The sequence below is a fragment of the Orcinus orca genome, chromosome 12, assembly GCF_937001465.1.
Source record: "Orcinus orca chromosome 12, mOrcOrc1.1, whole genome shotgun sequence".
Taxonomy (NCBI): domain Eukaryota; kingdom Metazoa; phylum Chordata; class Mammalia; order Artiodactyla; family Delphinidae; genus Orcinus; species Orcinus orca.
This window is the reverse complement of record NC_064570.1, coordinates 78,748,752-78,775,642: the sequence shown is the minus strand read 5'-3', so window position 1 is coordinate 78,775,642 and position 26,891 is coordinate 78,748,752. Positions and strand designations below refer to the sequence as shown.

At 41.7% G+C, this 26,891-nt stretch overlaps 1 protein-coding gene and 2 non-coding genes across 7 annotated transcripts in view; 2 read left to right on the top strand and 1 right to left on the bottom strand.

The window, feature by feature from the left end:
• Positions 1-26,891, bottom strand: part of SLC17A5 (solute carrier family 17 member 5) — a 59,038-nt gene that overhangs the window by 9,288 nt on the left and 22,859 nt on the right. For all 5 annotated transcript variants that reach the window (XM_033428621.2, XM_004270110.3, XM_049695436.1 and 2 more), the window contains exons 7-9: positions 17,456-17,614; positions 12,803-12,935; positions 10,793-10,940 (exon numbers count right to left, since the gene is read on the bottom strand). In XM_033428621.2, the coding sequence (XP_033284512.1) occupies positions 10,793-10,940; positions 12,803-12,935; positions 17,456-17,614 (440 nt within the window). The remainder of the gene's footprint in view (positions 1-10,792; positions 10,941-12,802; positions 12,936-17,455; positions 17,615-26,891) is intronic.
• Positions 6,724-6,796, top strand: TRNAA-UGC (transfer RNA alanine (anticodon UGC)). The gene has a single exon. It is a non-coding gene; the product is annotated as a tRNA-Ala (tRNA).
• LOC117201465 (U6 spliceosomal RNA) lies at positions 25,285-25,391 on the top strand. The gene has a single exon (XR_004483483.1). It is a non-coding gene; the product is annotated as a U6 spliceosomal RNA (small nuclear RNA).

The window sequence follows — 26,891 nt, the reverse complement described above, 5'->3', positions numbered from 1 at the left end:
CCAATTATAATTATAATGCACAAAGGAAAGCCAATGGTTCAAACCATTTTAATAGTAAATACCAGTTATTGCTGTCATCCACCCATCCATTCATTCATTTAACAAACAATTCTTAAGTATGTCACTTGTGTCAACCACTATGGAAGACTCTGGTGTCCAACAATGAATTAAACATAGTTCTTGTTCTCAAGGAGCTCACAGTTTACTTAATGAGAAAGATTATGGGCCAATAATGGAATAAAACCTAGTAGCCCGAAAAATCAAACTATGTCAGCGATTCATACCAGGGTTTACAGAAGCACAGAGGCAGGGCCTTAATCAACCCTCTGTGTGGGCGGGGGACATTTGAGGGGACCAGGGAGGGGATGCCTCAGGAAAAGCTTCTTAGAGGAAGTAGTGCTGGAGTTTGGCTGTAAGAGACGAGTGGGTGCAGAGAAAGTACAGGGAGGGGATGAAAACGTGTGAAGTCTCGGCAGCTGTCAAAGTAACAGGACAAGGGCCCACGCGGCACGTCCAGACATGGGAATTGCTGGGCTTGCCCAATTTCCACTCATTTTCAGCCGTTTAGCTTGAGATTTGAACTCTAATGAGGCCTAGGAACTGTAGCCTGTTAGTATCTTCCCAAACTTTCTTTCACTGTATTACTTTCTGTTCTAAGTTTAAAGGCAACCACGTGCCCACTGCATTCCTGAAATATGCCTTTGATGTTCAGAAGCTCTACTGTTTTCTGTGATCGCTCATTGGTTTTTAGCTTATTTTTCTAAAACAAACTGTGCACTTGAAACATTTATAATGAATACTATATTAAGATGTGATATTGGTGGAAGGTCTTCGTTTCATAAAGGTTTTCTTCTATATGATTTAATATGTGTGAGAAAAGTCGAGGTTATAAAAGCCAAATGATTTGCAGTGAGACTGATGTGGTCATGTGTCACAGCTAGTGTAATCTCTCAAGTCAAATAAAAATTAGATCCCTTATTTCAGCCATACAAGGCTTATTTTGTGGTTTACATGGAATAACTATGTTATTCTTATATTATTTTGAATTCCAAGTATTATTTTATTTCTAGTCTGTTTTACTGATTTGTACTATATGGAACTTTAATAAAATTACTGTCATTTTAACAGCAAAATAAATAAATAAATAAATAAATAAATAAAGGACTCATAAAATGTCAGGGCTGGACCAGGGTCTTTCAGACCGAGAGTTCAACCAACCCAGCTGATGCTTGAAGCCCAGTTCCAGGATACTGCCTGCAGGCTGCCCAGTAAATGCTTCAGGACAACACCATATCACCCTCCAAGCCAGCAGAAGCTTACCCAGGTGCAAGCAGGGTTTCACGTTTATGTCTTCAACATCTTCAACATACGGTGCTTGGCACAGTGCTTGCTTAATGACTAGGTCCATTAATCAGCATGCTATGACACTGAAGTTTAGTGATGACAAATCCACCTAATCGTACATCCAGTTCATCTCTCTCCATCCTGTCTAAAAGGACATCATGGGAGACCTTGCTGAAATCCTGATATACCAAATATACTGTGTATACACGGTCGAAAATGATGTTGAGAACTTTGCTATTTTGGGGCTTAGTGACCCAGTGGTGGCTCCTTAGTGATCAGTATTTTCTTTTCCAAGAGCTCACCAATCATCCCTTTAGTATTCTGCTTGGATTGATTTGTGACCCTGATCATGGCACCTGACTCAAAGTTTGCCAGAAAATAATAATGAAGTTTATCGCATTATGTGCAAATGCATTTATTACATTATGAGTGAAGTGTTCTCTCTCTCTCTGTGCTCTACTTAATCCTCAAAACAATTTTATAAGGTAGGTACCATAGATATGTGTTTTTTCCTTCTCTAGCATGCATTTTCTTTTTAAATTAATTAATTTTATTTTATTTTTATTTTTGGCTGTGTTGGGTCTTCGTTGCTGCACGCGGGTTTTCTCTAGTTGTGGCGAGCGGGGGCTACTCTTCGTTGCGGTGCGTGGGCTTCCCACTGCAGTGGCTTCTCTTGTTGCGGAGCACAGGCTCTAGGTGTACAGGCTTCAGTAGCTGTCGCTCGCAGGCTCTAGAGCACAGGCTCAGTAGTTGCGGCGCACGGGCTCAGCTGCTCCGCAGCACGTGGGATCTTCCCGGACCAGGGCTCGAACCCGTGTCCCCTGCATCGGCAGGCGGACTCCCAACCACTGCGCCACCAGGGAAGCCCTGGCATGCATTTTCATCTTCTTTTGACAATAGCTCCAATTCCTATTTAATGATCCAGTTTTCCTTCACTGCCAGTTTGAGAGAGCATAGTGGGGCCCTTGCCAGATTCCCGAGCTCTGACAGACTTCAGGCACCTGATCAGTCCCAGCCTGCACTGCAGCTTCATGAAATGGAGTGCGTGGCCTACCACCCTCCTTCTGGCTGGGTGGCTGCTTAGCCACTTCTACATTCCTTATCATTTTTATTTCCCATATTTATTTCCTTAGTTTTATAATAAAATCACATTAACTGAGGCAACCAAAGTACGTATCTGTTCTCTGCAATGAATTCTTTTTCCTGAGTTTTCAAAATAACTGCTAGTGCCTCTTCAATGACCAATTTGTAAGATCTTTTAAATAAGTCATTGAGAGGCACCTTGATGTAGCAAAAAGATCCCGGGACCACAGAGCTGGAAGACCTGGATTCAAGCCTTCGGTCTGCCGTTTGCTAACTGTGACTTTGCAAGTCACACAGCTCCTCTGTGCCTGAGTTTCTTCATCTTCCAAATGAGTTCTTTTCTTTGTGTTCATATCTTCACGTGTTGTGTGGACATCACCAATGGCTGCCTCGGCGTCCATTCCCATGAGGCTTAGGGGCCCTGACTCCTTCACCTCTAACTTAGGGGCGGGTGCTGATTGTGCTGAAGTCCAATGGCATTCCCTTGGCCATGGGGGTTGGTTCAGGCGTGGATATGTGACTCAGTCTGGTTCCAAATGAAGCCTGTATTTCCCTGATGGAAAGAGGAAAAGATCATTTTCTTTCTTGCTTCATGCGAACGAAGAAGCATGTAGGGCTTCCCTGGTGGCGCAGTGGTTGAGAGTCCGCCTGCCGATGTAGGGGACGCGGGTTCGTGCCCCGGTCTGGGAAGATCCCACATGCCGCGGAGCGGCTGGGCCCGTGAGTCATGGCCGCTGAGCCTGCGCGTCCGGAGCCTGTGCTCCGCAACGGGAGAGACCACAACGGTGAGAGGCCCGCGTACCGCAAAAAAAAAAAAAAAAAAAAAAAAAAAAAAGCATGTAACCCTCGTTGTTACTGGCAATCATTTCACTGTATGATTTTATTCGCAGATCCAGCCTTAGGATAAAACAGGTATGAAAGGCAGGGTAGAGAGTGGAAAAGAAACGAGTCTTGGGTGAGATTAGTGGACAGCTGGATATCAACTCCTGCTTGAAGCCTCCTGTCTCTGGACTTTACACTAATACATTATGATGTTTAGCCAGCTTGAATTAGGGTTTCCATTCCTTCAACTAAAAGTGTCTGAGAGATAACACAGCCTGGGCCTCTGCTGTGCCCAGACTCCCAATTACCAGATCCCTTTGACTCAGCTTGTTGAAATCTCAAGCCTAGATCAATTCAACAGCACATTTTCAGTCCTACACTTGGGCTGCTGAACAGCACTCAAAGGAAAAACCACCTTGTAAACTAGGGAGAGTACACGAGTCCTGTCCAACCTGAGGTGATCCTCACCAAAGCCCAGATCCCTTCTATGAGTTCTCAGTGACTATTTTTCTCAGGATCCGGACGTGCAGGCTCAGCGGCCATGGCTCACAGGCCCAGCCGCTCTGTGGCATGTGGGATCTTCCTGGACCGGGGCACGAACCTGCGTCCCCTGCATCGGCAGGCGGACCCTCAACCACTGTGCCACCAGGGAAGCCCATTCTCAAGTCTTTTACTCTATTTTTTTCTTAGTCTCAGCAATGAACCTGACTCCCATGTCACAGAGAAAATCAAAAACACTTAAGATTTTTTAATCAGTTATTTACTGCCACATAATAAATTACCTCCAAAGGCAGCAGCTTCAGATAACAAATATCTGTCATCTGACAGTTTCTGTGGGTCAGGAATGTAGGAGGGGCTCAGCTGGGCGATTCTGGCTCAGAATCTCTCAGGAGGTTTCAGTGACGCTGTTGGCCGGGGCCGCGGTCATCTGAAGGTCGGCCTGGGGCTGGAGGACCAGCTTCTGATCCCACTCATGTGTCTGCTGGCTGAAGGCCTCGTTCCTCCCCACTGGGCCTTGTACTGGGTTCTGAGTGTCCTCACCATGTGGCAGCTGGCACCCCCAGTGTGAGTCATCTGAGAGAGAAAGAGCAAGCAGGGTGCTACACTGCCTCCTGGGACCCAGTCAGACACCATCACTTCTGCCGGATTCTACTCCTTAGAAACAGGTCACTAAACCCAGCCCACACGCAAAGGGAGGGGACATAGGCTCCACCTTTTGAAGGGAAGAGCGTTGAAGGACTTGTGGAGTTATTTTATTTTTTTTAAAGCTTTGTATATGCATTTTATCTTTTGAACCAGAATCTTTTTAAAAAGAAATTAATTCTTTTACTTTCGGCAGCGTTGTGTCTTCGTTGCTGCACGTGGGCTTTCTCTAGTTGCGGCGAGCGGGGGCTACTCTTTGCTGTGGTGCGCGGGCTTCTCACCACGGTGGCTTCTCTTGTTGCGATGCACGGGCTCTAGGCGCGCAGGCTTCAGTAGTTGAGGCATGCGGCTCAGTAGTTGTGGCTCATGGGCTCTAGAGCGCAGGCTCAGTAGTTGTGGTGCACAGGCTTAGTTGCTCCGTGGCATGTAGGATCTTCCCGGACCAGGGCTTGAACCCATATCCCCTGCATTGGCAGGCGCATTCTTAACCACTGCACCACCAGGGAAGTCCCATGGAGGTATTTTATTATTTATTTATTTATTTATTTTTTTGCGGTACGCGGGCCTCTCACCGTTGCGGCCTCTCCCGTTGTGGAGCACAGGCTCTGGACGCGCAGGCTCAGCGGCCATGGCTCACAGGCCCAGCCGCTCCACGGCACGTGGAATCTTCCCAGACCGGGGCACGAACCTGTGTCCCCTGCATCGGAGGCAGACTCTCAACCACTGAGCCACCAGGGAAGCCCCCATGGAGGTATTTTAAAACCACAATCCTTGGCTTCTCAACTCACCTGAAAACTTTTCTTCAACTGAACCCATCTTACTGCTTTCCTTCTTTTCTCAGTTGAAAGCTCATCCCTTCCACTGGGCACTGGATGTCATTCCTTCCTGCATTCTACCAGCCTGTCATTTTTACTTCTTTCTTTTAACTTTTAATCTCTCATCCTTTACTGGCCTTCTTTTCTCAGCATATTAACATACTTAGGTCTCAAAATCCTCCAGCAGCATGTGTCCATCTTTAGCTTTTTTTCCTTCCCTTCATGGTTAATAGTTTTGAAATAGCTGTTTATTGGCAATGGTTCTCAAATTTTAATGTCCATGAGGACAACATGGAGGGGCAACAAAATGCAGATTCCTAGTTCTGTGATCAACAATTCTGCTTTGTTTTCAGCAAGCACTCCTGCTGATTTTGATGTGGATGGGTTAAGGATCACACTCTGAAACCACTGCTGTATGCTGCCTTCAGCCTAGCTTCCTTCTCCTTCCTCCATGGAAGCACTGTCACCAAGATCTTTAATGAACTTCTCCATCTGGTTGTCCAATCCAAGGAACACGTTCGTTCTTATTTTACTTGGCTTCTCTGGCGCATGACATTGCTGATCAAACTTTCCCTTTGGGGATCCTAATCTCTACTTATTTTTCCTTATCCTTCTCCTGTTGCTTCTTCTCAGTTATCTTTTTTTTTAATAATGAAAATGTAAGTCTTTTATTTTTTTAAATAAGTTTATTTTACTTTTGGCTGTATTGGGTCCTCCTTGCTGCGCATGGGCTTTCTCTAGTTGTGGTAAGCAACTACTCCTCGTTGCGGTACGTGGGCTTCTCATTGCGGTGGCTTCTCTTGTTGAGGAGCACAGGCTCTAGGCGCGTGGGCTTCAGTAGTTGTGGCGCGTGGGCTTCAGTAGTTGTGGCTCACGGGCTCTAGAGCACAGGCTCAGTAGTTGTGGTGCACGGGCTTAGCTGCTCCACGCAATGTGGGGTCTTCCTGGACCAGGGCTCGAACCTGTGTCCCCTGCATTGGCAGGCAGATTCTTAACCACTGTACCACCAGGGAAGCCCCCTTCTCAGTTATCTCTGCATCAGGCTCTTCTTTCTCTTAATGGATTCCCAAGGTTCTCGTCACAGTTTGCTGAGTCATTTCATCCAAGCCCACGGTTTCATCTACTACTCATATGTTGACCACTCCTACACCTTTATCTCTTGTTCAGCTCTCATTCTTGAACTGAAGACTGGATAGTCTTGGCTTCCTTGACACCACATTCTTGATTTTCCTTCTATCTCCCTGATTGCTCCTTTTTGGTCTCCTTGTCTGGTTATTTCCCCTCTTTCTGGTCTCTACATATTTGTCAAGACCCAGTCCTGGGGATCACTCATCTTGTCATTCTACTCTCTCTCACCAGGCAATCCTTGTCTTTACAAACTCTGAAATGTGGATTACTCTTCCCTAATTTTCATTTCTGGTCAGACTGATTTTCTGAGTTCCAGATCCAAATGTCAAACTGCCTACAACTACTATTTTCTAAACGATTTTCACAAATATCTAAAATTTAAGGGACTTCCCTGGCAGTCCAGTGGTTAAGACTCTGCGCTTGCAATGCAGGGGGCCCGGGTTCGATCCCTGGTCGGGGAACTAGATCCTGCATGCCTCAACTAAAGATCCCGCATGCTGCAGCGAAGATCCCACGTGCTGCAACTAAGACCCAGCGCAGCTAAATTAATAAATATTAAAAAAAAAAATTTAACCTGTGAAATGTTTTTTTTCTTTTTTTTGGCGGTACGCGGGCCTCTCACTGCCGTGGCCTCTCCCGCCACAGAGCACAGGGTCCGGATGTGCAGGCCCAGCGGCCACGGCTCGTGGGCCCAGCTGCTCTGCGGCACACGGGATCCTCCCGGACCGGGGCACGAACCCGCACCCCCCCGTATCAGCAGGCGGACTCCCAACCACTGCGCCACCAGGGAAGCCCTAAACTGTGAAATTTTTTATCTTACCCCAAGACTCTTCTTCCTCCAGACATCCCAGTTTCAGTAAGCGGCACAACTATCTGCCCATGCAAAATACATGGAAATTATCATCCTTGGTATCTTCCTCTTCAGGTCTAATCTACTGTCAAGTCCCACCTATTGTAATCACAAAGATCTCAAATCTATCTACTTCTTTACATCTCCTATCCCCATTCCAGGCCATCATCACCTCCTATATGGATTACCGCAATAGCCTCCTAATTGGCTTTCTCCACTTGTATTCGTCCTCACAGAGTGACCTTAAAATACAGAGAATGTCACTTCTTACTTGCTTTGGATACAATATAAAATGCTTACTATAGGCTCCTGCTTACTTCCCAGTGGCTTTCTTCCCTGCATCTCAGCCACAAATGACCTTCTCTCAGTTACGTGCAATACACTGTTATGGACTGAATGCGTGCTTCCAAAATTCATATGTTGAAGCCCTAACCCTCAGTGTGATTGCATTTCGAGACAGCGTCTTTACGAGGTGATAAAGGTTAAATGAGATCATAAGGGTGGGACCCTAATCTGACAGGGCTGGTGCCCTTATAAGAAGAGTAAGAGACACCAGAGCTCTCGCCCTCTCTGCACACACCCATACACGCATACCTGAAGAAAGGCCGCGTGAGCACACAGCAAGGGGTCAGCTCTTCTGCAAACCAGGAAGAGTCCTCACCAGAAAACAATTGTGTTGGCACCTTGATCTTGGAATTCTAGCCTCTAGAACTGTGAGGAAAATTTCTGTTGATTAAGGTCCCCAGTCTATGGTATTTTGTTCCGGCAGTGCAAGCAGACTGAGACACACACCAGTTTCTTCTTCCTGTCATGTAAATTCCTCTATCGGGAATACTACTTCCTTTTTGCCTAACTTCTTACTCATTCTTCAGGCTTTAGCTTAAATATCACTTGCTCAGAGAGACCTTCCCTTGCTCCCTGATCCGCATTATATCCCCCTACTATATTCTCTCAACTTTCTCTTCAAAAAGTTGGTTTTTATTTCTTTCATGTCCACCACCCTAGACTAGGAGCTCCACAGGCCACAGTTGTGCTGTTGTGGCTGGTAGGCATTTGATAATTACTTTTTGAAAGAATTAATTATCATCGTAATATATTACAATTGTTTATTTTTTATTGTTTCTTTCCTAACTAGACTAATCTCATTGTGAGCAGGAGCTGGGTTTTATTTTCTGTATCACCACGTGGAGGACTGATGGTATAGCAGGTACTCTCTAAACATTTGTTGTATGCATCAGAGGACTGGACCAGACCAGGGTCTCATGCTCAAAGGTACAAGGGATCTAAAGGATCCCTTAGATCCCTGAGGATCTAAAGATGCAGATTCTAGTTCAGTAAGTCTGGGGAGATGCCTGAGGATCTGCATTTTGCACAATCATGCCGCTGCTCCGTGGACCACAGTCGGCATAGTAAGAGACAAGAACACTCCAAATCCTTCCCACTTCTAACTTTCTCTGATTCTATAAACCACACACTCATAGTTTATAAAAACAATGCTATTTGTTTAACTTATTTCAAGGGAAATCCTTTCCAGATTCCTTTTCTAATCAGTAGCGTAAAGGAACAGTCCTTTAATTATTTCCTATTCCTTGAATCCTTTTCTCTATTTTGTAAATCTCAAGTCCAAGTCTCAAGCCCGAGCAGAGATTTGTTTAGGGCAGTGGGCTCGCCCTGGTCCCCACGGAAATGGCATCTTACACCTTTACTCCTTCCGCTTCAATGGGCTCTTTATTATTTCAGTTAGGTTTGTATCCAATCTTTCAAACTTTCACTACGTTTAACAAAGTTCTCTTGAGATTAATTTACTTTCCAAGTAAATTAAATTACTTTTTTAAAAAAAATTAATTAATTTACTTTCCAAGTTAATTTACTATTCTTCTTCTCTTTCCTTATGTTAAACTCCTTCAGTTCTTCTTCTTTTTTTTTTTTGGCTGTGCTGCACGGCATATGGGATCTTAGTTCCTTGAACAGGGATTGAACCCATGCCCCTGCATTGCAGGCGCCGAGTCTTAACCACTGGACCGCCGGGCAAGTCCAAAACTCCTTCAGTTCTTAACTCACCGATATGTATACTTAACAAACATTTTCCAGCTTGTAAAGTTCACAAAATTCTTCCCTTATTTCTTATTTCTCATAAGAAAGAGCTTTAAAGAAAAGCGTTGACTGACACACAGTAAGGTCAACACACAACTAGCTTTTTAGAAAGAATTTTGACATGGTAGTGAATATGAAAGTCTATTTTCATTCTTCCATTCATGTAATTGATTGACTGAGCACTGACCATGGCCCAGCACAGGGCCAGGTGCTGGTACTTCTGGGGTTAATAAGACAGACTTGGGCCCTGAACTCTCAAGAGATTATAGCCCTAGAGCTTTTGCTTAGGCTACATTTTGTTTCAAACGGTTTCTTGGCCAATACACAAGTGTTGCTGGTTTTCTTTCTTTGGTTCCCCACTGTTAAGGGTATGTAGCACTGAAGCTCCTATTTGCTTAGTATGATCAGATAAATCAACCACTCAGCAAGTATGGACTGGGGGTGCCTCTCCTTCTGCAGAAGCTGTGATATGGATATACAGGACGTCTCAGTCTGAGGAAGCTTACATGCAAATTGGGGAGGTAAGAAAGAGAAGAGTTACATTTAGAAATAATTACAAATTAAGGTATGGTATCCAGCATAAAATTGTAAATTGAGAAAAGGAAGAGAAAAAAGCACAACGGCCTGGAAAGGCTTAATGAAGAACTGGGATGTGAACTGGAAAGGATTCGGATGGATGGAGAGGAAACGGCAGTGGACCACAGGCCGAGAATGAGCCCCTGTAGCATTATGGAGCGGCAGACAGGACCCCGCCCAGAGTTAAGCATCTCCCATGCTACGGAGCCTTCCTGGACTTCTTATATAAAACCAGAGACTGGATTAGAATGATTTCAAAGGTCCACTCAAGCTCTGTGAGCATCAGTTTGTTGGAGCTTATTTAGAAGTATTTATTGAAGGGATGGGAGACAAGGATTAACAGAAATCAGAAGATTCTGTGGTAGTCTAGGTGGGAAGAACTGGGGGTAGGGGAAAGGTGGCAGGAGACTACTGGTCTTTTCTCCAAAAATAAATTCATATTCATTATTTAAAAAAAAAAATTAAGTGCATCAAATCCCCTGGGTTAAAATATTTACATAATCCCCTCCTCTACCTTGTCAACTGGCACAGGCCCAAAGAATATTTCCAGAGAAATAGCTGTAGAAAGAATTCTGGGATTAAAAGTAAGATTTTAGGGGGAAGTTGTGGCTCTATCATTTACTAGCTGTGTGGTGTCATTCCTAGAGTAGTCAGATGCATAGAGACAGAAAGTAGTAGAATGGCAGTTGCCAGGGGCTGGGGCATGAGCGGGGGGAATGGGAGCTAGTGTTTAATGGGTCCAGGGTTTCAGTGTGGGAAGATAAAAACGTTCTGGAATGGATCATGGTGATGGTTGCATAATAATGTGAATGGATGTACTTAATGCCACAGAACTATACGCTTAAAAATGGCAAATTTTATGTTATATATATTTTACCACACTTAAAGGAAATAGTTTCAAGTCAGTCAGAACGAATCTTTATATATCAGTACTCACGAAGGAGCAATGTCCAGATGGTTGATGCTAAATCCAGAGGAGCAAAAGCCTCCCAGTGTTGTGGATATGGTTAGGAACGCAACAGCCAAAGAATAATCACAACCTATAAATCCAGCGGCTACCAGGAATACTGCAGGTCCAATCATTCCTGGAGTGAAAAAATTATAAAAAGGAAGCCCCAGCATTAATATTTGCTTGCTCTTTAATATAGCATAAATCTGAGATTTGATATTACTGCCATCTACTGTAGAAACAGTATATTGCCTAGAAGATTCAGTTTAAATTACAGTTTCATGAAAAAAAAATTTGCTGGAAAACATATAGGATTAATGCAACTATTATAAAACGTAAAAAAAAAAATCTCACTATGCAATGTTATTAAATGTACGTGTGACCAGGACTCAAAGTTCTACAATGTTTAAGAAAAGAACAAGAGAATGACTGAAGAATATGGTTCTAGAGAGAAGCAATAGTTGATACAGAATGTGATTCAAAGTTCACATAACCAAAGAAGATAAACTAAATAATAAACTTTTTTGGATAAAGTTAGAAAAACACTCGATCTAGGTTTTGACAACTGAAAACGATACGTGGAGTTTATTACAGGCAGTTAAGCATAAAATACAAGTAATACAGGAAGGGACCTAACGAGTGGGCTGCTGTTTTCTCTCTGTGTCAGTAGCAGTGCCATCCAATAACTCTCTGTGATGATGGAAATGCTGTATTTGTATATGCTGCAACCAAGGAACTTATTTTTAAATTTCAATTACATTTAAACAGCCACATATGGCTAGTGGCTACTGTACTAGACAGAGCAGGTCCACAGAAAGCCAAAAAAGAAAAAATCGAATTAAATCTAAAGGGATTTATTTCACTTGTAGATGTGGAAAAATTTCTCCAGAGTCGAGGTCAGTAAGCAGTGGGACTGGACAGCACATTGTAGCTGCAGGTGCTCAGAAGGTGTTTTCAGAATTACATTGAATAGGGTCCCTTTACAATGTAATTATGGAAGTACAGTCATCAGTGACTTTGAGGGTCTCTACTTACTCGAATAATTGTCCTACATGGGTTTTTGTGTTTTTTTGTTTTTTTAAAAATTTATTTCCTGGCCACGCCACATGGCATGTGGGTTGCCAGACCAGGGATCAAACCCGTGCCCCCTGCAGTGGAAGCCACTGGACTGCCAGGGAAGTCCCTGTCCTACATAGTTTTAAAATTCACATTTCTGAAATCAAACTCTGAAACACATGATTATTTAAGCTTCCTTTGAGTTACAGCTTTGATTTATAGCTCCTCATTTGATATAATAATGTTAGTATACATTTTTGATTGAAATTTAAAATAGAAAAGGGATGGAGACTTAAAAATCTTATTTTCATTGCAAACTTAGAGTTGAAAACAAAGTGATTTTTAAAATTCTGGGGAAGATGGACTTCCCTGGTGGCGCAATGGATAAGAATCTGCCTGCCAAGGCAAGGGACACGGGTTCGAGCCCTGGTCCGGGAAGATCCCACATGCCACGGAGCAACTAAGCCCGTGCGCTACAACTACTGAGCCTGCTCTCTAGAGCCCGTGGGCCACAACTACTGAAGCCCGCGCACCTAGAACCCGTGCTCCGCAACAAGAGAAGCCCGTGCACCACAACAAAGAGTAGCCCCCGCTTACTGCAACTAGAGAAAGCCCGCGCGCAGCAACAAAGACCCAACACAGCCAATAATAAATAAATAAAATAAATAAATTAAAAAAAAATTCTGGGGAAGATATTCAGCAAAGCATGCCTTTTTTTATAGTTACAAGAGTATGGTAGATATAATAGGATATTATAAATCTTAATCTTCAAAATGCATCATTCAAAAAGAACCATCTTGTATAGACACGCACTACATGCATTAAAATATATTGTTTTAATATGTGAACAAATGACTACTATTATCATTTTTATTTTGCCTTGCCTTGTAAACACAGTAAATAATTGTAAACCAAAACCAAACCTGATTCATTTTTACCTACCTATAAGGCTAAAAACTCTTCGAACACATAGAGTTGAAAAATTCCATTTTGCCCTTAAATTGTCAGCGGCCTGACCAGACAGGATCATACATAACCAGCAGCCTAAATAAGGGACTGCAGATAAAAACCCGTTCTGGAAGGAATAAGAAGGTCCAGAATTAATTATGGAGGGAGGAAGAATCAAAACAACATATACACACACACACCTCCACCACCATGTGAAAGCAAAGGAGATACATAGCAGTATTCTGTTAATTTTTATATAATACAGCAAATAAGTCTGATTTTTCTAAGGATTATGGGATTCAGTTCAATGCAGTCCCAGAGAGCCTGTCTCAGAGGCAACCAGAGCTCCCATAGTGCAGTATGCTCAGGGTAATCTTGAATGTTATTTTGGGACTTGGGCTGTAGCTTCGGTGAGAGAAGACGTCCTCCTATTAGCCTATGGATTTTCCCCCACGGGACAGTTTTCATTTAGTTATTTACTTTAAAAATAATTTTTATTATAAAATAAAATTCAGATAGAGAAAAGCACATAAGTCAAATGTATAGCTTAATGAATTATTCTGAAGTGAGCACCGTCTAGGTGCTGCTCGAAACTATACTGCTCTCTTCCGGCTTCTCGCTTCAGGATCCCCAGACCTGCTCCAACCGCTTCTACTGCATGATCGAGCTGGGCAGGGGCACTGATGAGGATGAAGTGACAGCGCTATCTGCAGACTTTGTTCCCTCCGTAGAGTGTCCCCATGGCTCCCCCAGCGGCAGCCCCAGTGGCCCTGGCCCACCTGGCTCCCTCTGCTGACGTCTAGTGGTTTTATTTTTGTCCTTCTGTCTAAGGCAGGATACAAGGGCCTCAAGTCCTATCCCTTTCCACATTTGACATGGGGTTTGAAGGTTGTGTATTGTGTTTTTTTTTTTGTTTATTTTGTTCCGAAATTAAAGTATGCAAAATCAAGATGCAGTTAAAAAAAAACAAACGTGGGCTTCCCTGGTGGAGCAGTGGTTGAGAGTCCGCCTGCTGATGCAGGGGACACGGGTTCGTGCCCCGGTCCGGGAAGATCCCACATGCCGCGGAGCGGCTGGGCCCATAAGCCATGGCTGCTGAGCCTGCGCGTCCGGAACCTGTGCTCCGCAACGGGAGAGGCCACAACAGTGAGAGGCCCGCGTACCACAAAAAAAAAAAAAAAAAAAAAAAAAAAAAAAAAAAAAATAAATGAAGGCAATTAAGTACATATACTAATTACCAGTAAGCTATTGATATTTCATTCTTTCTATAGTTCTCCTGGGAAAATTGCAAATAGAAGCATCAGTGGAATGATCTTTAAACTTGCATGCAATTTGTCACTACAGTAGGAGACAGGCTCTGTTAACAGAGAGCTTAGGAAAAGCAAGGTTGCTTGCAACAAATCCGTCCCACGCTATTGGCAAAGCCTTATTTCAGTTTAACTTCTGTCAATGCAATTGGTGGATATATTTCAAGTATAATGGATCTCTTTTTTCAAAAGTAACTAGAGGAGTTCTTCACAGCTTAGCTGTTTGGGTCAGGTTTAAGGTTTGGTCCATGTGGCCAGTGTTTTCAGTATGCCTTGGAAGTGAGGTGACGGAACAGTTCACTTTAACACTGTTGACAGCTCTAAGTCCTTGTAACCAATGCAGTTGTGCAGTCAGCCTTGCTATCATCACATTCACCACCCAGGCTTCTGCTTTACTTCCAGGGCTTCCACTCTGTGGCTGCGTAACAGTCCACTGTGGAATATACCATATTTTGTTTATCTATTCACCAGCTGATACATATTCGGGTGGTTTCCACGTTTTCATCATTACGAATAATGTTATGAACTTTTGTGTACATGTACATGTTTTTGTGTGCACAGATGTTTTCAGTTCTCTTGGGTATAGACCCAGGAATGGAATTCCTGGGTCATAATAATAACTTTATGTTTAACTTTCTGAGGAATTGCCAAACTGTTTTCCATAACAGCGACATCCCCACCAGCAATGTGTGAGGGTTCTGTTTCCTCTACATCCTCACCAACACTTGTTATTGGTTTTCTGATTCTAATAGGTGTGAAGTGGTATCTCATTATGGTTTTGTGTTCCATTTCTGTGTGTGTATATATATATATATATATATATATATATATATATATATATAGTTTTGGCAAATCAATTTTATTTAATTTATTTTTTGACATCTTTATTGGAGTATAATTGCTTTACAATGGTGTGTTAGTTTCTACTGTATAACAAAGTGAATCAGCTATGTGTATACATATATCCCCATATCCCCTCCCTCTTGCATCTCCCTCCCACCCTCCCTATCCCACCCCTCTAGGTGGTCACAAAGCACCGAGCTGATCTCCCTGTGCAGTGCAGCTGCTTCCCAGCTGCTTCCCACTAGCTATCTATTTTACATTTGGTAGTGTATATACCAGCATAGTCAATGCTACTCTCTCACTTCGTCCTCCCAGCTTACCTTTCCTCCTCCCTGTGTCCTCAAGACCATTCTCTACGTCTGTGTCTTTATTCCTGTACTTCCCCTAGGTTCATCAGAACCTTTTTTTTTTAGATTCCATATATATGTGTTAGCACACGGTATTTGTTTCTCTCTTTCTGACTTACTTCACTCTGTATGACAGACACTAGGTCCATCCACCTCACTACAAATAACTCAGTTTTGTTTCTTTTTATGGCTGAGTAATATTCCATTGTATATATGTGCCACATCTTCTTTATCCATGCATCTGTTGATGGACACTTAGGTTGCTTCCATGTCCTGGCTGTCGTAAGCAGTGTTGCAAAGAACATTGTGGTACGTGACTCTTTTTGAATTATGGTTTTCTCTGGTATATGCCCAGTAATGGGATTGCTGGATCATATGGTAATTCCATTTTTAGTTTTTTAAGGAACCTCCATACTGTTCTCCATAGTGGCTGTACCAATTTACATTCCCACCAACAGTGCAAGAGGGTTCCCTTTTCTCCACACCCTCTCCAGCATTTATTGTTTGTAGATTTTTTGATGATGGCCATTCTGACCGGTGTGAGGTGGTACCTCATTGTAGTTTTGATTTGCATTTCTCTAATGATTAGTGATGTTGAGCATCCTTTCATGTGTTTGTTGGCAATCTGTATATCTTCTTTGGAGAAATGTCTATTTAGGTCTTCTGCCCATTTTTGGATTTTGTTGCTTATTTTTTTTTTAATTAATTAATTTATTTATTAGTTTTGGCTGTGTTGGGTCTTTGTTGCTGTGCACAGGCTTTCTCTAGCTGTGGCAAGCAGGGGCTACTCTTTGTTGTGGTGCATGGGCTTCTCATTGAAGTGGCTTCTCTTATTGTGGAGCACGGGCTCTAGGCACATGGGCTTCAGTAGTTGTGGCATGGGGGCTCAGTGGTTTTGGCTTGTGGGCTCTAGCGTGCAGACTCAGTAGTTGTGGCACACAGGCTTAGTTGTTCCGCGGCACGTGGGATCTTTCTGGACCAGGGCTCAAACCCGTGTCCCCTGCATTAGCAGGAAGATTCTTAACCACTACGCTACCAGGGAAGACCCTTGCTTGTTTTTTTGATATTGAGCTGCATGAGCTGCTTGTATATTTTGGAGATTAATCCTTTGTCAGTTGCTTCGTTTGCAAATATTTTCTCCCATTCTGAGGGTTGTCTTTTCATCCTGTTTATGGTTTCCTTTGCTGTGCAAACCATTGAGTAATGATGTTGAGCATCATTACCTGGGCTTATTGGTCACTTGCATATCTTTGGAGAAATGTCTATTCAAATCCTTTGCCCATTTAAAAAATTGGGTTATTTATCCTTCTATTATTGAGTTGTATAAATTCTTTATGTATTTATCAGATATATGATTTGCAAATATTTTCTCCCATTCAGTGGGTTTTTATTCTCGATAGTGTCCTTTGAGGCACAAAAGTTTTCAATTTTGATGAAGCCCAATTTATCTATATTTTCCTTTGGTCATTGTGTGCTTTTGGTGTCATATGTAAGAAACTGTTGCCCAGCCCAAAGTCACAAAGATGGACACTTCTAAGAGTTTTATCATTTTAGCTGCTAACCTTCACATCTTTGATTTATCCTTCATCTTGAAGGCAAAAACACGACCAAATTTACTTACAAACTGTGCCTCTTTCTCTTTAGGTTTTTCTTCAATCTCTTTAAAGACAAATTCCGTCAACATAGAGATAATAGGAATTGCCTCAGTTTGATGAGTTCAGAAGGAACTGGCAGTTTTAGTGGGGGGTCTGTCTCACACAGCTTTGCAACTATAGCTCTGCCAACACCTGGATAACACTGCAGAGTGACTTCTGTACAAGAACCTTGTGTCTCCCAACACCCCTCTTGGCTCCCAGCAGAGTCGGGCTACCATCCCAACGGAATATGGTACCACCTGCATTTATCATCTGAGATCCTGGCATGTTCCTGGGGACTAGTAAGACCTTCACAGTTAAAGGGCATACCAGCCAAGATACTCTGAATCAAGAGTTAACACACACAGAGGAAAGGAACAAGCAAGGCTAAGAAGAGCAGTCTCTAGAATTTAGTATATCAGAGTAAAATGGAAGATGAAAAATAACTGAGTCTCACATAGATAAAAACAAATTCTGTATACTCTCTACAAGAAGCAGATACTTATGTTTTCTTACCTCTTGAATATTGAACCTTAGGACCTCCTTCATATAAGTAGGCAATAAGGTCAATAAAGTATAAAAAGTCCAGTTGTAAGAAAAATGTGCAACTACAATAGCCCAAAGTGCTAGTGATTTCAGCATAGGTACCCATGGCACTGACTTCTGTGAAGAGAGCTGAAAAAGAAAAAAAAAAAAAAACAGGCATAATTAGGATAAGCTACAGCTATGTTCATGCTATGTTTAGATCTGTATCCGATCAGCTAAAATTCCATTTAGAATACGTTATCAACCTTGATTACTAAATCCCAGATTTTTAAACAACTCTTTTAAAGTATTAAACAGCAATAGAAACTCCACGATTCAGATCTGAAGAAAAAACAGAAATGTAATCTTAGAGCTAAAATGTCAAACTAAATACTCCTTACGAATGTCAGAAGTCACCTGCAATATTACCTTCTCCACCTAAAAACCAGAGGACGGTTTAATAATCAAATTCAGAGGCTGACATAAAGGCAAAGGAAAGAGATTAGAAGTCCTATTAGAATTCATATTTCATTCTCCAATCTTTATTCATTTACAATGATCTATAAGAACTGTGCAATAGGTGGTTTTTATGTAGCCATCTGGAGTAACGGTCTTCAAAGCAGGATGTAAGCACCCCAGCGGCAGTGAGATAATCCACCATGGTGTGGAAAGACATAACAGATCTTCTATCTATACTCACTTTTATTGTACAAAGAGAAATTAAGCTCTATTAATATTTAACAAATAGGTTGGCCCTGGAATATGTCAGACCATCACATGTTGTATGATCTCCCCAATGAAAAGGAGTTAATGGCATCCTTACTTGTTGGTCTGCCCTCGGTGTAATATTACAGCATGTTACAGTTTACATCTGCCTTTTAAAATGGATTTATGGATTTTATTAGCCAGTTTTAATTAAAACAAATCTACAAAATCAAACAATGTCTTCAAAAGATTCTTAAGGAGAAAGTAAACAGAAGTCTAATAATGTAAGCACGAGTGAACACCAAGAAAATAGTAGAATTGACACTTTTCCTCTTGAGTCCTTTCACCAAGCGAAATAATGGCAGGCTCATCAAATACACCGTATTGGGACTTCCCTGGTGGTGCAGTGATTAAGAATCCACCTGCCAGTGCAGGGGACATGGGTTCAAGCCCTGGCCTGGGAAGATCCCACATGCCGTGGAGCAACTAAGCCCGTGCACCACAACTACTGAGCTTGCGCGTCTGGAGCCTGTGCTCCGCAACAAGAGAAGCCGCCGCAATGAGAAGCCTGCGCACTGCAACAAAGAGTAGCCCCTGCTCGCTGCAACTAGAGAAAGCCTGTGCACAGCAACAAAGACCCAATGCAGCCAATAAATAAATAAATAAATTTATTTAAAACAATACACCGTATTCAAACACACTGGCCCCATTAAACAACATATCATTACTAATTTTAAGTGATAAAAAGGTTTCTCCTATTAAAATTCAAAACTGATGTACATACTGTTTATTTCACCTTACTCACCCTTTAAAGAGCCTATCTTTATGTAAGTTTTATAACGTCCATACGTACAGCAGTGCATGTAGATAACTGTAAAAACATGCATATATTCAGGTTGTTAAGCTCTTGTCCCCATTGCTTTATTGATGCATGAGTAAGTAAAGCCTGAAGACCACTGGCCTGGGAAATCAGTTCCTTACATTTCCTATATCCTGAGGCTCTGCTGTGTCTTCCTCAAAAGCTAGAGCAATCTATGTTTCTACCTCCAGGGTTCACTATTATTTCAAAAAGAGGAAGAACCAGTATTAACCTTCTTGTGGCCTTTTTCTAGGGACTTTCGTTGTGACTTGGTAGATATGCTCTTGTGTTCTCCACTATGTCAAAGATGTAGGGGAGGTGGGAGCAGAGGAGAGGGGACATTTATTCTTACATAGCAGTGGTTCTCGATTCCAGCTATGCTTCAGAATCACCTTTGACACTTCAAAATTACAGATGGCTGTGTTCTACCCCAGACCTGCTGAATCAAAGCCAAAGCCAAACTTCTGAGTGGAGGGCCAAGGCATATATTTTATTTATTTATTTATTTATTTATTTATTTATTTATCAATAAGGGATTCATTTTTCTTTTATTTATTTATTTGTTGCTTATTTAGTTTTGGCTGCACTGGGTTTTCGGTGCTGCGCGCGGGCTTTCTCTAGTTGCGGTGAGCAGGGGCTACTCTTTGTTGCGGTGCGCGGGCTTCTCATTGCGGTGGCTTCTCTTGCGGAGCACGGGCTCTAGGCGTGGAGGCTTCAGTAGTTGTGGCTCGCGGGCTCTAGAGCAAGGCATATATTTTAAAAAGCTTCCCTGGTGATTCTACACAGCAGGGGTTCCCAAACTTTGGTGCACATTAGAATCACCGGGGGAGCTTAAAACACTCCAGGGCCAATATTACACTGAGACCAATTAAATCAGGTTGGGAGGTGTGTAGGAGGTAGGTGGCTGTATTTTTTAAAGATCCCCAGGTGATTTCAAAGTGTAGCAAACTTTGGGATCCTCTGCTGTAGTAATTAAAGAATTCTGCAACCTCCCCCCTGCCCTCTGCCACCCCTTGCTTGAAAATCTTAGGACAAAGAGGAAGGAAAAAACCAGTCTAGAGATTTTAGAGTTTAAAGGAATTTGGAATATAGCTCTTTTTACATGGCTGTGAAACTCACAAAGGAAACGAAATCACACTTCTGTGTTGAAAGATACGAGCTTAAATGTATCTGATCTCTGAAAACTAAATATATTCTGAATAATGTATTCCCCCCTCCTGGAAATATAAACTTTAATGTGAAATATGTAATAATTTTAAGACTCATGCTGCATGTATTTACACTTACTGATGGTGATGTTTTAGAAGCTCTGATAATAGCTTTTGTAGCTCTTCACCAGTATTTAGGCGTAATCTTGCTTGTACAAATGAAGCAAAACTGAAGCAAACTGAGCCATACTGGAATATTTTTGCAGTATATCAATTGAATTTTTGATAATCTGATGTTTCTGGAGAATCACTCAACCATAACCAGCTATATGTGGAGAGTGACGTCAGCAAGATGGCCAAATAATATGTCCCCTACTGGTATCCATTGTCCTCTACCCCCAGCAACAATTTGGCATCCATCCACGGGCAAAAGTGCCTTTCTGGGGGCAGAGGGATCTAGAAACATGTCAAGGGACCTGGCAGGAGTCACGCATGCCTGTGTGTTATGTAAAAGACATACAGATCTTGCTCCCAGCTGTGAACCCTGAAGTAGCCTGTGAACCAGCTCTAGCCCCTCTTGGCTGGGAGCAAATTTTCTTTAGATATTTGAGTAAGGGAATTTCTGAAGGAACAATCAATGAGGTCTTGGATCTTGTAGAGAGAATCTATCATTAAATTAGCAATAATAGCCCATACAGCTTTTTTTCATACAAGTTGAAGCAGAAAAGGACAAAACAAAAATGTATTTGTTGTCAGATGAGCAAATTCTTCTAGACTATAAAGGAAGGGTAAGGATATTCAACAACATTTGAGTATCTTCTATGCGTAACTTCACAAAAAAAATGTCTTCCTGTCAAATGCAAATAAAAGCAAAGTGGTTGAGAAAAAGCTGCATGCAATACATGTTCTTAAGTTAGGTCAACTAAATATTCAAGCCAGAGCCCTCATTTGCTTAAGGCTGCAAAATTGTACACTCTTTCTAAAAGGTACAAAAGAGAAGCAAAACAGTTATAAAACATGCTGTTCACAAGACTTAAGTAAAGGGACTTCCCTGGTGGTCCAGTGTCTAAGACTCCATGCTCCCAATGCAGGGGGCCTGCATTTGATCCCTGGTCAGGGAACTAGATCCTACATGCCGCAACTAAGAGTCCACATGCTGCAATTAAAGAACCTGCATGCTGCAATGAAGACTGAAGATCCTGTGTGCTGCAACTAAGACCCAGCACGGCCAAATAAATAAATATTAAAAAAAAAAGACTTAAGTAAAGAAAAGAAAAAAACCAAAAGCAGATCTACTCCCACATGCCACAGCTAAGAGTCCACATGCTGCAACTCAAGAACCTGCATGCTGCAACGAAGATCGAAGATCCTGCATGCTGCAACTAAGACCCGGCTCAGCCAAATAAATAAATGTTTTTAAAAAAAGACTTAAGAAAAGAAAAAAACCAATACGAGATCTCTTGAGAAAAGAAAACTTCAATGGGTAAAGTGGTAATGTCTTAAAAATTTTTTTAAAAAGAGACCTTCATATAATGTGTTCTTGGATTGGAAGAATTAATACTGTTAAAATGACCATACTACCCAAGGCAATCTACAGATTCAATGCACTCCCTATCAGAATACCAATGGCTTTTTTGCACAGAACCAGAACAAATAATTTTAAAATTTGTATGGAAACGTAAAAGACCTCAAATATCCAAAACAATCTTGAGAAAGAAGAACAGAGCTGGAGGAATGTGCTCCTGACTTCAGACTATATTATAAAGCTATAGTAATCAAAACAGTATGGTACTGGCACAAAAACAGACACATAGATTAATGGAACCGAATAGAAAGCCCAGAAATAAATCCAGGCACTTATGGTCAATTAATCTACAACAATGGGGGCAAGAATATACAATGGAGAAAAGACAGTCTCTTCAATAAGTGATGCTGGGAAAACTGGACAGCTACATGTAAAAGAAAAAATTATAACATTCTGTAACACCAGACACAAAAATAATAACTAAAAATGGATTAAAGACCTAAACGTAAGACTGGATACCATAAAATTCTTAGAGGAAAACATAGGCAGAACACCCTCTGACATAAATTGTAGCAATATTTTCTTGGATCTGTTTTCTAAAGCCAAGTAAATGAAAGCAAAAATAAACAAATGGGACCTAATGAAACTTAAAAGCACAGCAAAGGAAACCATCAACAAAACGAAAAGACAACCTACTGAATGAGAGAATATATTTGCAAATGATATGACTGATAAGGGGTTAATATTCAACATATATACACAGCTCGTACAACTCAACATAAAAAAAAAAAATCCAATAAAAAATGGAAAGAAGACCTAAATAGACACTTCTCCAAAGAAGACATACAGATGGCCAAGAGGCACATGAAAAGATGTTCAACATTGCTAAATATTAGAGAAATGCAAATCAAAACTACAATGAGGGGACTTCCCTGGTGGTCCAGCAGGTAAGACTCCGTGCTCCCAACGCAGGGGGCCTGGGTTTGATCCCTGGTCAGGGAACTAGATCTCACATACCACAACTAAGAGTCTGCATGCCACAACTAAAAGATCCCGTATGTCGCAGCTAAATATTCTGCATGCTGCAACTAAAAAAAAAAAAAAAAAAAGATCCTGCATGCTGCAACTAAAGATCCTTCATGCCACAACTAAAGATGCTGCACACTGCAATGAAGATCCCGCATGAAGATCCTGCGTGCAGCAACGAAGATCTCACGTGCTGCAACTAAGACCCAGTGCAGCCAAATAATAAATATTTAAAAAAACTACAATGAGATACACCTCACACCAGTCAAAATGGCTATCATCAAAAAATCCACAAGCAATAAATGCTGGAGAAGCTGTGGAGAGATGAGAACCCTCTTGCACTGTTGTTGGGAATGTAAATTGGTGCAGCCACTATGGAGAACAGTATGGAGGTTCCTTAAAAAAGTAAAAATAGAGCTACCATATGATTCTGCAATCCCACTCCTGGGCATATATCTGGAGAAAAACATGGTCCGAAAGGATACATGCACCCCAATGTTCATTGGAGCACTGTTTACAATAGCCAAGACATGGAAGCAACCTAAGTGTCCATCGACAGAGGAATGGATAAAGAAGATATGGTAAACCTACACAATGGAATACTATTCAGCTGTAAAAAAGAATGAAATCTTGCCATTTGTAGCACCATGGATGGACTTGGAGGGCATTATGCTAAGTGAAATAAGTCAGACAGAGGAAGACAAACACTGTAGGATCTCATTTACTTGTGGAATCTAAAAAAAAATACAACAAACTAGTGAAGATAACAAAAAAGCAGCAGACTCACAGATATAGAGAAAAAACTAATGATTATCAGTGGGGAGAGGGAAGGGGGGAGGGGCATCATAAGGGTAGGGGATAAAGAGGTACAAACTATTAGGTATAAAATAAGCTACAAGGATATATTGTACAACATGGGGAATATAGCCAATATTTTATAATAACTATAAATGGAGCATAACCTTTAAAAATTGTGAATCATTATATTGTATACCTGTAAGTTACATAATACTATACATCAACTATACTTCAATTTAAAAAAAAAAAGAGAGAGAGGCATTGCTTTGGGGAAAATCCCCGGTGTTCTCCTTACTCATTGCAAGTAATAATAAATCCTTCCTTCTACATCTGAAAAAAAAAAGGGACATCTTCAACACAGAGCAGTAGTTGATGATCTTAAAGCACTCACTAGTTACTTACTATAGGCAGTCTATCCATGAGCTAGTCATGAGCTGGCCTTCTGAGTTTACCTGCAGAGTGCCCTGAAGATTTTATTCCTCTCTTGTAACATTTCTGAATCAGAATTAGAACTATACATGCTGTCATAAATGTAGAATCTACTTATTGCAAGAATGAAATCACATTTCTGCCTATAAGTACAGGCTTTTCTTAGCTGGATAACTGAGAGAGCATTATAACTGGAGCCCCTGCTTGTCTGGCTCGGACCTTCTCTCCACACAGCTGTTAGCGTAAGCTTTATAAAACTCAAACTTCACTCTGTCACCTCAAGCTTACAAACAGTTCATGGCATCCCAGTGCCTAAAGGATAAAGTCTAAGCTCTTCAGCGGGGTGTACCGGACGCTCCATGATCAGGCTTCTGCCCACGCCCTACAATCTCCTGCCACTATCTGCCTTTGCCTTTTACCTGCAGCAATAGCTGACTCCTGGCACTATCCTGGCAGGTACGACTCTCCCTCCTCTGTCTCTGCTTATACCACATACTTGGCCTGAGATGCCCGCACATCTCTCACTCTCCCAATTTGCCTGGTTAACTCCAACTTCTCTTTCAAGATTGTGCAGATACAGCCTTTACCAGTAAGAAAGAAACAAGCAGCCTCTGGCTGCTGTCACCTGAGCTGGCCTGCTTCTAACAGCTGGGCCACAGTGTGCTCCATTGACTGTGAACAAAGTCACTCTATAAGAATGATGGGGCTTCCCTGGTGGCGCAGTGGTTGCGAGTCCGCCTGCCGATGCAGGGCACACGGGTTTGTGCCCCGGTCCGGGAAGATCCCACATGCCGCGGAGCAGCTGGGCCCGTGAGCCATGGCTGCTGAGCCTGCGCATCCGGAGCCTGTGCTCGCAACGGGAGAGGCCACAACAGTGAGAGGCCCACGTACCGCAAAAAAAAAAAAAAAAAAAAAGAGAATGATGGAATGAGACAAATAGGCCACTCCTTAATCACCTCTGAGCACAGACAAAAACAAAATCTATGAGGACTTCCCTGGAGGTCCAGTGGTTAAGACTCTGGGCTCCCAATGCAGGGGGCATAGTTTCGATCCATGGTCAGGGAACTAAGATCCAGCATGCCGCTCAGTGTGGTCAAAAAAAAAACAAAAAAAAACACCCCCCAAAAACAGAACAACAACAACAACAACAAAACAAGAAGGTATGAACCACACAAAGGCGCAAAACCTTCCTCTCCCGGCTAATGTGAGTCACTACTGCTTCCTAACACAAGTCTAAGCTATAATAAGCTGCCCTCTACTCTCTCGCTGGGATGCCCTGTGGTTCCTCATGGTGTGCTTTCTTCTTCACTGCAGCAAAACAAGAAACGCCGTGTTCACACTGGCAGCACATGTACTAAAAGTGGAACAATACAGAGAAGATTAGCACGGCCCCTGCACAAGGATGACAGGCAAATTCACGAAGCGTTCCACACTTAAAAAGAAAAAAAAAAAAAAAAGGAAGAAAGAAAGAAACCCCTTTGTTCAACTACAGGTATGTTGCTGACAGTCTTTGGCCAGAGACCATCAACACCAGAGCTTTTCCTATCTGTTCCTAGGCTGGCTGAAGACCCCTGCCTTCTCTGTACCAAAGATGCACTGTGTAACCTGTAGCACAGCACTGTTCAGCCTGTATTATATTGAAATTCTGTTCATCCATGTCTGTCTCCCTCTGGAGATCACAGGTCCCACAGGAACCGTGTCTTGTTCATTCCCTCTCTTTGATTAATTTTTTAGTCCTCAGTACCTGACAAAGAACCTAGGACACAGTAAGCTTTCAAAAAATGTTTAAGGAATGAATGAGGTACAGCAGATGCCGAACATTTCTTGGATCCAAGATTTAAAAGTGGAGCTTCATGTAACACAGTATTTTATGACATTTTCAACTACAATGTCATCTGGTTTAAGAATGCAGTTTGGAGTTCTATGAAACCTAATTCCCCTAATTCCTCTTGCTTCTGAATATTCCAATTTCTGAAGCATATGGAAAAACAAATTAACCTTAGGTTTGGATAATGGACAGATTTAGGCATATATTAAGCTAGCTTTAAAAAAAACTAAATAAACTAAAAGGTTTCATAAGTCCACAAAAAGAATGATAAAAATGAAGTTTTAGAAGAAGCAAATTAATCATCAATGCTGAAAAAATGTGAGAAAACATATCAAGTTTTTTAAAAAATTGAAGTATAGTTGACTTACCATATTATATTAGTTTCAGGTGTACAAAAGAGTAATTCAGTATTTTTATAGCTTATGCTCCATACAAAATTATTATAAAATGTTGACTACATTCCTGTGCTGTGCATTACATCCTTGTAACTTACTTATTTTACCTGATAGTTTGTACCTCTTAATCCCCTTCACCTATCTTGCCTCTGCCCCGACCCCTCTCCCTCTGGTAAGCACTAGTTTGTTCTCTGTATCTATGAGCCTGTTTCTGTTTAGTATTTGTTCATTTGTTGTATTTCTTAGATTCCACATATAAATAAAAAGACACAGTATTTGTCTTTCTCTGTCTGACTTATTTCACTAAGCATAATACCCTCCAGGTCCATCCATGTTGCTGCAAATGGCAAAATTTTATTCTTTTTTATGGCCAAGTAATATTCCATTGTTTATATAAGATATATCAAGTTTTACATGGCAAGACCCATTTACAATGCATTTAAGTCTTTTAATCTGTTCCTTAGTGAGAAAAAGTGGGTGATTCATTTGATTAACATCTCAGAGAACACTGAGATCTCAAAGTAACTTTCTTTATTACACTGGTGATTTCTTCCAGATTTTTGTCAACCTTTGGCAAAGACCAAGCGATGCCATGTTTCTTAAAATTCAGCAGTTTATAGAGATCTTTGTAGCAAATTGTAAAACTTAAAAAGAAATGCGGGACTTCCTTGGTGGCACAGTGGTTAAGAATCTGCCTGCCAATGCAGGGGACAT